The sequence below is a fragment of the Physeter macrocephalus genome, chromosome 6, assembly GCF_002837175.3.
Source record: "Physeter macrocephalus isolate SW-GA chromosome 6, ASM283717v5, whole genome shotgun sequence".
Taxonomy (NCBI): Eukaryota; Metazoa; Chordata; class Mammalia; order Artiodactyla; family Physeteridae; genus Physeter; species Physeter macrocephalus.
In genome coordinates, this window is record NC_041219.1 from 92,828,678 (window position 1) to 92,842,089 (window position 13,412).

A 13,412-nucleotide genomic window follows, 5' to 3' on the forward strand; every position below is an offset into this window, starting at 1 on the left:
CACACACACACACACACACACAAAAAATAATAATAATAATAAAATAATTTTTAGAAATCATTATTTTTCAAGATTTGTACCTTCAAATACTAGACAAAAACAACATTAAATGTTCATTGAAAATGTGGTTTCAGGGTGAATCCCCTAGGCCCTTCTTCCAATCCTACTGTTACCCCCTAAGCCCTTCCTATATAGAAATTCCGGAATAAACACTGTTCCATCCACAAATATGTTTGAGTCTCTACTATGTGCTGAGAATAAAGAGAAAAAAATGATATGGTCCCTGCTTCAAGGAGCTCCTAGGTGTATAGGAATTACAGTGAAGTGATAGTTACAGTGGACTTTTAAGACAGCTGCGATCAAAGTAAGCATGAGGTGCTCTGGGCACGCAGAGCCAGAATGTAACAAGGCTGTCTCAGAGGAGGGGACCACTGGGGTGAGTTTTGAGATGCCTTAGAGCTGATCAGGTGAAGATGGAATGTTAAGGCCATTTCCCCCTAGGGAGCCGTGCGTGCAAAGGCAAGAGACCAAAGAGACCCAGGTACTTTCCAAGAGCTGCAAACAGACTGGAAGGGAGCACAGGGTGTGGTGAGGCGGGTGGGACAGCCAGGTGGAGAGATGGCAGGGGCACATCACGAAGGACTCTGTGTGCCTGAAAGGTGGAGGAGACATTGAAGGAAGTCAAGAAAGAGACTAGAGGCAGGGAGACCTACTGGCAGGTCCACGATGAGGCCTGCTTCAGCCGGGAGGTGAGAGAAGACGGCGTTTTAGCAGGTTGACAGATTGCATGCAGGTGTGATGGAAGGGGGAGAAACAGGTCAAGGATGCCCGCCAGCTTTCTGGCTTTGGCGATGTCCTAAATTCTAGTGCCATTCCCTGAAATAACAAGGGCAGGAAGAGGAGCATGTCTGAGAGAGAGAGAAGATTACTGATTCGGTTCTGATCAGCTGCCTCTGGGCCACAGGGGAGATACCCGGTAGGCAGGTAAAAGTCTAGAACTCCAGAAAAAGATCTAGGCTGAGCCGAGAATTTTTCCTGTTTCCAGTGGTAACGGGGGCATGAGTGGATGAGCTCACCAAAGGAGCCACGGAGGGGTAGTTCTCACCCTGCCTGCACGTGAAGCACTGAGAGCTTTTGAAAAATACTGAGCCCAGGCACCACCCCCGGGATTCTGATTTTATTGGTCTGGACTGGGCCTGTGCATTGTTTTTTGTTTTTGGAACGCTCTACTGAGCAGTCAGGGTTGTTAATCAACCTGTAGAGAACAGGGAGCCTCTGAGTGCAGAGCAAAGACCAGCTGCCCTGAAATCCTGCAGACCCCGCTGCAGGCAGCCGGAGACATGGGGGAAACCTCGGGATGGGCCGTGAGGAACATGAACGCAATGCTCCCTGACGGCAAGGACGATGGAAATGCTCAAAGCACCCACTTCCCAGAGATAATCTGGACTTTGGAATCAAGTTCAAATTCTGGTTCTGACTATCATTAGATGTATGACTACTGGTTAAAGTGCTTCAACTTCCTGAGCCCCTGTTGCCTGCCCACCCACCCCATGGCAAATGGGGGAAATAGAACCTACCTCATAGGCTGTTGTGAGCTTAATGACACAACATCTGTAAAGGCCCTCATGACCCTCTGAGGTAACTATTATTACTATCCCCACTTTGGACACCAAGAAACAGAGGCACAGAAAGCTTCAAATACTTGCCCGAGATAAGGATCAAGGTATCAAACCAAGGCATCCTTGGCTCCAGAGCCCGAGCCCTTCTTACGATGCGGTACTGCCCAAGCCGCCTGCTCCATAACTTGCCTTCCTTTGGCTCTGTCCCGTGGCACCCACTCTGCTGAGATGTCATCACTGCGTGCCTGCCCAGTGTCTGATTCCAGCACTGCTCCTCCAGGACACACTGCTAGTAACTGTCCTCCACCCCACCACTGCCTCTGTGGGTACACTAACCCTCACGATGCCATTGCTGTGACGACCTGATGTTCGCAAGCAAGTATAGGTGGCAGCTCAGCTTTCTGCCATAGATGCTGCTGTCAATGGATGCAAAGAGCACACAGTTAGTGGGGGAGGCCACTTCTTGTCTCCTACTTGGCTGGGGAACTGGAAGGCAGCTAGTCCCCCTGTGTAACTTTGAAACCCAGTGTGGGAGTTATGTGAGGCTTCCTGGCCTCTTTACATAGGAATGATGTCCACCCCCCAAGAGCCCCCCAAGTTGTAGTTGAGCGGAGGTGATGGCCTATAGTCCACCAAGCTCCATCTCCTTGCATGACAGCTACAGGGGGATGAATTAACACTGGAGAGTGAAAGCTACAAAGCCCTTGGGTATTATTTCCTGACACTCTCAGGTCACCCAAATGTTCCAAATCCTCTAACAACTTTTTTGTTTTTTTTTTTTTGCGGTACGCGGGCCTCTCACTGTTGTGGCCTCTCCCGTTGCGGAGCGCAGGCTCAGCGGCCATGGCTCACGGGCCCAGCCGCCCCGCGGCATGTGGGATCTTCCCGGACCGGGGCACGAACCCGCGTCCCCTGCAACGGCAGGCGGACTCTCAACCACCGCGCCACCAGGGAAGCCCTCTAAGTAAACAACTTGTAAGAGAAACCGAACTGACTCATCTGTCAGATGTCTGACAGCAGGACTGATTTGGCTGCTCCTGCTTTCAGGACAGGCCTCTTTCTCCTTCTGCGTGCCCTTCCCAGAATGAAAGAGCCTGTTCCTCATTTATGGGTACGAGAGCATTTGTGACTCCTGACCAGCACCTTCAAAAATAGACCTCTTTGTGGGAATGGAAGCGTGGTGCCACAGCTCAGCTACCCTACAGCCTCATCTAGCCAAGACCACAGCCAACACAAAGGGGCCCCTGGGGGTGAGTGTTCAGTTTGGAGAGTGATGCCTGCACCACTGAGAACCTGCCCAGTCATTCATGCCCTTGCCTCTGTCCAGGGGGAAATGAAGCCTCCATGGAAGTAAAGGCTTGAGGGCACCAGGTAACTATGGACCAAGCTGCATCTGGCTGCTCCTGTTCCCCACCTGACCCACCCACGCTGGCTGCACAGGCAGATCCTCTGAAAAGAGACCCCTGCTCGGGGGAATGAGCCCACTCTCCTTGGGCTGCATATGAAGCGGCACCCACCCACTTACGAAAGTCCCCTAGGCTCACATCTCCTTGATAAATACCATGCATCCCCGTCAAACAGAAGAGCCCTACTTTTTAATTTACTTGAGAATTCTACTGCCAACACTGCCTTACCCCTTCCACCCATGAAGTTCTTTCCACTCTGTGTCCCCCTCTGCAACTCTGAAATCAGTCCAATGCTAGTGTACACCCTGTCCAAAAGGGCACACTTTATTCCCTATGCTGACCTCAACTTGTGTGCTTCAAAATGGATAGTACTCATGCACCCTGACCTATATTTGCTTCCACGTTTATTGTTTATCATGCCCACTAGAATGTCACCTTCTTGAGGGCAGGGATTTGGTTTTGTTCACAGGGGAAACACTAGCGCACAGCAGGCACTGGATAAGTATTAGCTAAGTGAATGTACTGTGGGAAGTCATCCCAGAAACTGGAGGACCTCCGTCACCCGGGACACCTGAAGGATGGACTCATCCACTCGGAGGGCCCAGCTGATTCCCAATGCTCCCTGCTATGCCTGAACATCCACTGTTCACCACGCTCTGCTCCGCCAGTCACGTGGGCCTGGATGAGCTGAGATGAGAACGTGACTGTTGATGGGTAAGGTTGCGCCAGCTCTAGCCCCTTGACTGCTGGGAGTTATTCAGGAGAGACAGACTGAGGAATCATCATGCATACGGTCCTACCCCACAACTCACTCAAAGCACTAGGACTGCACATCAGAGGAAACCACTGGCCCTTGCCAACCTAAAGAAAGGGACTGTGGGTGAGAAGAGGGTGTCTTTCCATTAATAGCCTCTTTATGAGCCCAGCCTGGAAAAAGCTTTCTAACGCCACTTTGGATACCTTCCTTGTGTTTTTGTAATCCCTCTAAATTTTGTCATTTTAATTGAAATATTAGACATACAGATGTTTTTGACATTTTCATTGATTTTCAATGAAGAAAATCCTCAATTTCCTCCTCTGCTAAGTAAAGAAAATTACTTTTCACTTTATTTTAAAAAAGCAGCTTACTTTCACGAATTGGTATCTTCAAACGTATCTATTTTTAAAAGAATTTGTGATGCAAGACACGAAAGTCCATCTGTGTTTTGGCACCTACAGGTAGGCACAGATGAAACAAACAGGACTGATCTCATGAGGCTGGAAGGCTGGGGCTTTCTTATTCCTGTTACAGAAAGAAGAGTCTGTACCTGTGTAGGTGAGGTAGGACCAAGGATGTGGAACCATCATTTTCTAACCCATTTTTCAGAACCCTACACAAGGCAGTGCAACTGTATCAAATAAATATTTCTGCATCCTTCTGAAAGTCTGCTACAACTTCATTACTATACATTTCATTTTGTCATTGATCTAAACACCGATGACAACCCAATTATTTGCAGAACTCTTATTCTGTGCTTGTCACTTTTTGTCTCTGGGGACCTCAGGTAATTTGCCTAATCTGCCTGAGTGTCATTTTCCACATCTTTAAAATGGGAGTGTAACAACCATTTATTTGTTCAGTATCTATCTAGCAACAGTATCAACAGGAGATGATTTATGAAAATCAAACTACTCTTCTCACAAAAAGCAATTGAAACAATTCTAATCAGTGCTATAAGGGAGGAACAGCGGGTACCCTTCCCCTTCCTCCCTGAACTTGAACATAAAGGGTAAAATGACTGCTTTTACCAAATCCTGAAATTGAGGAGTTCTGAGTGGGAAGTGATATAACTGCCATGCAAGGAAGAAATGGGCTGGTGAAAAATCATGATTGGGTAGCAAATCCTCGAAACCTTGAAGGGTACAAACCCTGGGAGCTGTAGGAATGGGTGGGAGCTGCTTAGTTCCTCATTTCACAGAGCCAAGAACTTTGCAGGGTCTGTGAAAGACCCTGACAGCCTAGTATAACCACCCAATGTTCTGGAGTACTCCTGGGCTACATAGCTGCTGACTCACAGCGCTGTGTGTCCCAGAGTGAGAGCTCCGGGACCTGGGGTGACTGTGCATGATGCCGGACAGGAATTTCCTGTTCTGTACCTTTTGCTCTCTCTCTCTCTTCCTGCAATAAAACAGCTGGTCGGACTCCAGTGGGGACCTCCGCGCTTATACTCTCTGGCAAACCACACACCAGGCAGCTCCAGCTGACTGGTGAGAGACAGGACTCTTATACGAATATATAATAAGAGAGAAGGCTGCCTAGGACCTTGGGAATCAAAACCAGCTTGTTCTCTTAATCAGGACATTAAACAGCTAAAGAAAATATGCATCAGATGAAGAAGATTCCCAATACACAGCGTTGGTGGTTGTATCCAGCAATGTCTAAGGACAAGGCACACTCTGGTTGAGCATTCTGATTGCCTTAAGAGTTTGCTGATGAAGGGCTGAGACATTTTATTGGGCCTTGAAACTAGTCAGACCTCTTCACTCACAAAGGCAGACAAGGTAGATGAGCTTGCTCAGCCTGTATTCTAACTTCCTAACTGAAAGACTATGAGATTGAAAATACATTTCAGGAAAAACAACAAGGTTGTACTGTATAGCACAGGGAACTATATTCAATATCCTGTGATGAACCATAATGGAAAAGAATATTAAAAAAATGCACATATATGTATAATTAAATCACTTTGCTATACAGCAGAAAGTAGCATAACATTGTAAATCAACTATACTTGAATAAAATAAATTTTAAAAATTATAATCCTTAAAAAAGAAAAAGAAAATACATTTCTTAAACTCTCTTGCAGTTAGGGTTCCAGATGTGGTTTTAAAAATGCCCATCAGATGCATCTGTGTGTCACTTAAATCAGAAATGCAGCTGAATGGAAGCAAGGGTGGTTATAAACACTGTGTTATTTTGCTGGTATGGATGCAGCTGGAGAAGCAGAGACCTCAAACTAACAGTCGCAAGAGTCATTTTCTGATCTCCAAGTGCAGCTAGTTAGGGTGAAGGCTTCCTGAAATCCCCCCACCCCTCCTTATGAGCCAGGGGTCTGGGTTTTTCTGTAAATCTCTAGGCCCAGCCTAGAACTCAAAGGTGAAAATTAAAAATTGCAGTCATGCAGCCAAGAGGCTGGCAGGGAGCATTAGACAGAAGCAGGTAAGAAACAACAAGGAATGGGGAGGGAGGATACATTCAGAACCTTTACTTCAATCGTGGTTAGTTGGTGTTTAGGACTTTAGGAGTCAGTATGAGTAGATGGAATGGTTTGGCCTACAAGGGGGGATATTTTTCAAGTAAGTCCATGATTTGTGCTATATTTATTATAAAAGGTTTTCTACCCTCAACTTTTATAATTTCTAGGGAGCAGAAAAATACTCTGCCACATACATCTGGGCACAAAGGAGATGCTACAGGAATATGATGATGGTGATATGAAAAACTTCAGTTCTGCAATTGCAGGCTTTCTGTAATGAGGTTCACAGCAGTAGTTCTCAAAAGGCAGAGGTAACAAGAAAAGCCATATCAGGCATTTAAAATAAAGACTTCATCATACATACATACCCTTAAAGATACATATATGGTGCTATGAGCAGGGCCGAAATGTTTTCTGCATTCTACAGTCTGATGAAATAAAAGCAGCAGCTCAATATGCCTGTCAGTTCTATAAACGTGGTGTAGTTAATGATCACAGAAAGCAGGGTGGGCTAGGGACACTGAAGTTTTTCTTTCCAGTGTCAAAGTTAGTATTTTTTGCTTTATTTTAAAAGTCTCTTTTAATTAGGGCTATCAGCCTCCATTAGTATATGGAGTTCAATAGATGTGTTAGAATTTTATAGATTATGAACCAGTGCTGAGACTGAGGTTTAGGCAATAGTTAAAAGTGACCCCACCCAAGTGTTCGGCACCCACCCTCTTACCGGGGATTAAAAAAAAAAAAAGATTATTTTACAGTGGAGGAGTACAGAGAATCTTAATATATGAACTCGATCTTTAGTCTCCCATGTGTCAAATATTAGCTAGTGTTTGGTCTCCAGCCAAAACATGCTAAATGTCTGAATGACAGTGTGACTTATTAGGTAAGTTTGGCCTTCTTAGAATTTATGCAGGAGTGGCAACTAATATCTCTTAAAAGTGTCCAAAATAATTGGCCTGTCTGTTCTGTGATTCATTTGGGGACCCTTCATAGGCACAACCACTGCAAAAGAGAAATACCACCGAGGACACCTGTAAACAGCTGTATCCGTACGTGAGTTGCATGTGTTGATGTGTTGTCTTCTCCAAAATAAAAGACTTGGTTCTGTTTCTTCCCCCAACTATCTACACCCTGAACACTATTTTCCCCTTGACTTACACAATGAAATTGGAAATGCATTTATCTTTGAAAGTGGACATTTTTTTCTTCTATGGTAGAACAGTTACATCAATTAAACATGTAAAAGTCTGTATTTAAATAAAATGATAATTGCCTCATTACATTAATGAGGCTATTCAAAATAAATAATATAGAGCATTAAAGCTTCTATATACAAATTATATTCTTTAGGATCATATTTGTTCTATTTATTAAACAGAATGTCACTATTATAAGAGTAGCAGCTCATACTTATTAACTACTCACTCATACAGAAGTGTATAAAGAAGAAAGCTTACCTGTAATCCTTGTGTTTCTGCTTTTCCCGAACCCCAAACCCTTGAAAGTCAGGTTGGATCACAGCTATGAGGGTTATTACAATAATGGCTCCCAGTGAATCATGGCCCTGTGTATCCAGCCCTTGAGCAGTCCTCCCACCTCCTCACATTGTTGTTGGGTTGACCATGACTTGCTTTGGTTGATGGAACATTTGCAAACTTGATACAAACACAGGCTTAAAAAACGCCTGGAGGGCTTCCCTGGTGGCGCAGTGGTTGCGCGTCCGCCTGCCGATGCAGGGGAACCGGGTTCGCGCCCCGGTCTGGGAGGATCCCGCGTGCCGCGGAGCGGCTGGGCCCGTGGGCCATGGCCGCTGGGCCTGCGCGTCCGGAGCCTGTGCTCCGCAACGGGAGAGGCCACGGCAGAGGGAGGCCCGCATACCACAAAAAAAAAAAAAAAAAAAAAAAAAAAAAACCAAAAACGCCTGGAGTGCGCTTCTCCTGTCTTGCTTCTCTTTGGAACCCTAAAATTCCATGTGAAGAATCCTGCGCCAGCCCACTGGAGGATGAGACACCAGGTAGACCCAGAGGAGGTAGCCCAGCTGAGCCCCATAGACCAACCCCTCCTGGCGAACTATGCCTGGAGAACCTCCCAGCTGACGCAGAGAGTCATGAGAAACAATAAACCTGTGTTTTAAGCCACTACATTTTGAGGTAGTTTTTTATGCAGTAATTGATACAACGGCCTTAAGAATTATAAATGGAGTTTGGGGGGAGATGAAGTTTGGGCAGTCCAAGGGACTAAAAGTGGGTTACCTTAATCGCCTATATAAAACCATATAATGTTATTTAGTTCGGTACTTGTATGATCTCAAGGTTTTTGTTTGTTTTTTTTTTAGTTAAGAGGCAAAAGGAAACTGAAAAAAAATGGACATAACTTACCCCATACCCCCATAAATACTGCAAAGACTAGGGTTCCAAAACTGTCAAAGAGGCACAATTTCTGGAAAATACAATAATAACATATACATGAATCATGTCCTTCACTTACTAGGATTCAGCAAATATGAACTGCTTTGTATATGCTACAGTTTGGGAATTTCTTTTAAAGCTGTTACCTAGTGTGACAATCACTGTATCTACTACATACTTACAGATGAGATTTCTCATTCTCTTGAAAGCAAGCAGCCTCTGCGGTATTTACCAGAGTACATTTTCCAATGGAATCTTTCCATATCTTGATAAAGAAACAGGCTCAGCTGCTAAGATCCCACGCTGTTGAAAGCTTCTAACATACTTTTGAATAACAGCCTCTTTTTATGGACTAGGATAGTGAATTTGAGGAAACAGAATGGCTCTAAGAATACAATGAACTCCAAACAACTTTTAGATTTATGATTTGCATCTGATTATCCAACCCTGGTCAGAGGGCAAGTTCCTGAATTCCTGCATTTCTTGTTAAGAGAAGCACAAAGCTGGGGTTTACTTTGAGATGGCTCTTCCCCAGGAGACAGCTCTGTTTCCTCAAATCCAATGGTGACTTTTCTACCATCGCTGATGGAAGCTTCCTTTAGGATAAGGAGGCACAGATGCTTTTGCTGACGTTACAAAGGGTACAATGATCATGAAGGAATACATGACATACTCTATTTACTAGTTCTGCTAAGTTTCCCCTTTTTGCTAGTATAAAAATAGTCTATCTCCCTCTATGAATTCCTGGAAGATCTTCCAATTAGTTACCGATTTTTCATTAGTGAGCATTTTTATATCTCCTAAAAAGGTCTATTAAGTTAGTGGAAAAAGTGGCAAACATAGTATCAACTTTATGATAGATCTTATGAAAAGTAAAGAAGACATGGTAGAAAAGGAAGCTATAGGCTAAAAATAAATAAATAAATAAATAAATAAATAAATAAATAAATAGCAAACTTTCCAGTGCAAAAGAAAATTCAAATCTGCTTCTCAGAAAACCTCAACTTTTTTAAAGGTTCTTTCTGTGTTGCCCTTTATACTGATATAAAATGAGTAAACTTTCATCTACATAAAAATATGAGTTATGTTATTTTTGTAAAATAATATCCACCCACCCATCTTCTTATATATCCTTTTTCCAAAGCATACAGATGCCCTCAATCATCCATATATACCCTGAGCAGAAAGCATAGTCCCGAACTGTCTGTCATTCAATTACTCCTCTCAAAAATCCAGCTCAAGGAAGAAAAAAATTAATAAATGAGTGATCAATCTGGGGAAAAATGCTCCCCACCTATTTATTCCTCTACTCCTGGGATTCTATGGAACATGATTTCAAGTCTTTTAGCTTTGACTCTTATGGAACCATCTTTCCCAAGCTGTCTTTTAATGTCATACCTTATCCCTTATTGAAAATTATTGCAGGAAAAGTCCTGAGAAACATTTCTGTGTGTTATAATGTTATTCTTGAAGATTCTGTCCAATGTTACTCCTCTTCTAGGAATCAATGCAAACCTCTCTCTCTTTGATACCTCCCTATCTGCCCTGACACCTCCACCCTCACTCCAGAAAGAGAAAATCCTATTATGCTGAGAAAAAGCCACTGGAAGCACATCCGTCAATGTTAGAGGGGGGGAAAAAAGCAGCAGCAAGAAAAGGCAAGTTTACTGCTAATGCCAAGCTCACCCCAGCTGCCTAGCTCAAGACGAGAGATGTGCCTTGCACTCTTATGAGAGGGAGTTAGGTGGCTTGGAGGAAGTTACCATTTTTGCCACTTGTGTAAGGATCAAGGAACTGAGAGAAAGAAGATGGCTGGCTGGCCTCTCTGCTCTCTGTGCCCCAGGAGCAACATGGAAGCAGGAAGTAGGGAAGAAGATAAGCAAAGAGCTTTCTTGGTAAGAAGCTTAGCTTAGCTTGCTGGGCGGGATGGCACAGAGAGGGAAAGCCGGCTGTGTTAACAGCCGCCCCAAGTCAGCATACTGCTTTAGTCAGGTGGAGCAGGAAATAAGAGAGAGCTGTATATGCAGGCATGATGATTTTAAGCAGAGGAACAAGTTAGAATCTAGAAAAGTGACCATTTGCTATGCTTTCTTCCCACAAAGGAACAAAATCAAAATTTTATAATAGTGTATTTCAAAGAACTAAATATTATACCTTAACCATGTTTCCTCTTTATCTTGCCAGCTAAAAAGCTAAGAACTTTATTTAATGCTCAGTCACAAAAACAGTATTAATCCTGATTACTTCCATAATTGTTTCTTCATTTCCTTGATCCTGATTTTCTATTTTTATTTCTAATTTGTTAACAATTCTGGCATACATGTCAATTAGTGAATACTCCATCTCTTTCCAAAAGGAAAGATATGAATATAAAAATGTATAATTGAAGAAATGATTGAATTAACCAATAAGCAGAAAAGCATGAAAAGGTGCTTCTCTTTTTCTTCTTTTTTACCTTATTTTTTTATTTCATTCTTTTACTCATATTCTTTTATATGCTTCCCTCCCTTTGTGAATCACTCTGACAAGACTCAAGGGATTTTTTTTGGAAACTGGAAGAGAATGATTCATTTTTTTTCCAAAACAATGAAAAAAAATGTACACAGGGACATATCTGAAAGTCATGTGCTAAGGATGGCTAGGTGGAGCAGCAGATATGAGAAAAGAGATGGGGGTTGGGTGTGTGAAAAATAATTTCTTAAGGAAAATGGAATTTCCATTTGTACTTTGTGGAGTACAGTTTGCCTCTGGTATTATCGTTGGCACTTGCCTTAAATCCAGTGCCTAGGGATACACACTAACTAGTGACCTTTATGAGTCAACATCACTGCAAGGCAGCTTCTCTCTTACTAGCTCCAAGACTTTTACTTTGAGTGATCTATGATAGATAGTCATAGTCTAGAACTTGTGTTGGTTGGGGGGGGGTGGGCAATGAAATGTATTTTAATTCATAAATTAAGTGTAGAAATCCATGTGTTGACAATACCCTGCAATCACCTTAATTAAGGGGTGGAACCATTTTCCAAACATAGAGTTCAGTTTGAGAGTGAAGTGCCTGGTACTAAAGTCAGCCACTGAAGAACATGGTAATAGCAAGGAAGGCAGATTTGCTATCATTTTCTGGCTTTGTCAGTTACTAGGCAGGTGATCTTGAGCAAATCATTTAATCTCTCAGATCCTCAGTGTTTAAATCTGTAAAATGGAGGGAACACCTGTTCTGCCTGTCTCACAGTGCTGTTTTGTGTGTCAAGTAATGATATAGTTACAAGAACTTTGCAAAGTATAAACTATAAAGTGGCATCACTATCTTAGCAGTGTATTCAGTTAAAATAAGACTTACACGGAGTAGATCAGAATATTCTGAGGTCATATAAAAATTCCTAAACTATCATGGCAGAACTAGGGGACAGAGGAAAGATCAAGACAACGGAGACTACTACAAACATCAAAGTTGTCAGGAAAACTCTCTGAAGCAAGCCGACCATCTTTCTTCCTGTCTGGCGTTTCTGGCATGCCTTTCAGTAAGCTCTCTCCAGTCTCAGTGCTTTTCCTAAACCTCCTGGATTTTAAGAAGTCATATAGCTCAAGATCATCTGCATGTGTAAGGGGAACCAGATGTGTTTTGTGGGAATGTTTTGAGACAAAGTGAATAGCTGTTACCATTTGCAGACAAAACCTTTCTTATGCATTTTTATAAATACAGTCTAAATCTGACTAGCAAGGTCTTTAAAAATCCAAGCAGAGTTTCAGCACACTTTCAAAGTGGGAAAACACAAGTACAGATTTCAGGTTTCCATTCACTTGAATTAAGGAAAATACTTATAATAGTAAACCTATTAAATAGTATTTATGAGATAAGCCAGGTTTGAGATTTCTGCTTTGATTACCTGAAATACTTAAATTAGTTTCAATTCCACAGTTCCTCACTGACCCTTCAGATTTTAGATAAGGCTTTTAAATTTCAATTTATTATTTGTAAACAAGGAATAAACACATGCATTTTATATCTATCTTTCAAAATGAAGATTTAGTTGACAATTACCTTTCTAAATTCCTCAGAGGAAAAAATTATAATCACTATGCTGTACTACAATTTTTAGAAGAAAAAAAATCTTTCATTACTTGTAAATGTTTGGGAAAAAAAATACCTTTGAGGACTCGCAAGTAATATTGAGTTTCCAGAATGGACAAAGCTTATCACACTGAGGGCACATTATGATCTTGCCGCCAATATCAGGATCACAAACTTCTTTGCTAAAGAAAAGAGAAAAATAAAATTTAATTTTAAAAAAATTTAATGAACAGGACTTTCTTTCTATCAGCATGATAAAATCCAACATCCATTCATGATAAGAAAACTAAACTAAATTCTTACAAAACTAGGAATGGAAATGAACTTCATTAACCTGATAAAATCTTGCTATATAAAACCTATTAAAAAACATTCTACTTAATAGTAAAATGGGAGCTACACGTGGAACTTCTCCTATAGAACACCCACCGAACGCTGGCAGAAGACCGCAGACCTCACAAAAGGCAAGAAACCCCCCACGTACCTGGGTAGGGCAAAAGAAAAAAGAATAAACAGAGACAAAGAACAGGGACGGGACCTGCACCAGTGGGAGGGAGCCGTGAAGGAGGAAAGGCTCCCACACCCTAGAAGCCCCTTCGCGGGCGGAGACTGTGGGTGGCGGAGGGGGAAGCTCCGGAGCCTCGGAGGAGAGCGCAGCAGCGGGATGCGGA

The 13,412-nt window shown here is 42.6% G+C and overlaps 1 protein-coding gene across 11 annotated transcripts in view; it reads right to left on the bottom strand.

Moving 5' to 3' along the window:
- ANO6 (anoctamin 6) overlaps positions 1–13,412 on the bottom strand; it is a 223,688-nt gene that overhangs the window by 41,532 nt on the left and 168,744 nt on the right. For all 11 annotated transcript variants that reach the window (XM_024122806.3, XM_024122807.3, XM_028491403.2 and 8 more), the window contains 2 exons: positions 12,818–12,923; positions 8,640–8,700 (listed from right to left, as the gene is read on the bottom strand). In XM_024122806.3, coding sequence (XP_023978574.1) covers positions 8,640–8,700; positions 12,818–12,923 — 167 coding nt within the window. The remainder of the gene's footprint in view (positions 1–8,639; positions 8,701–12,817; positions 12,924–13,412) is intronic.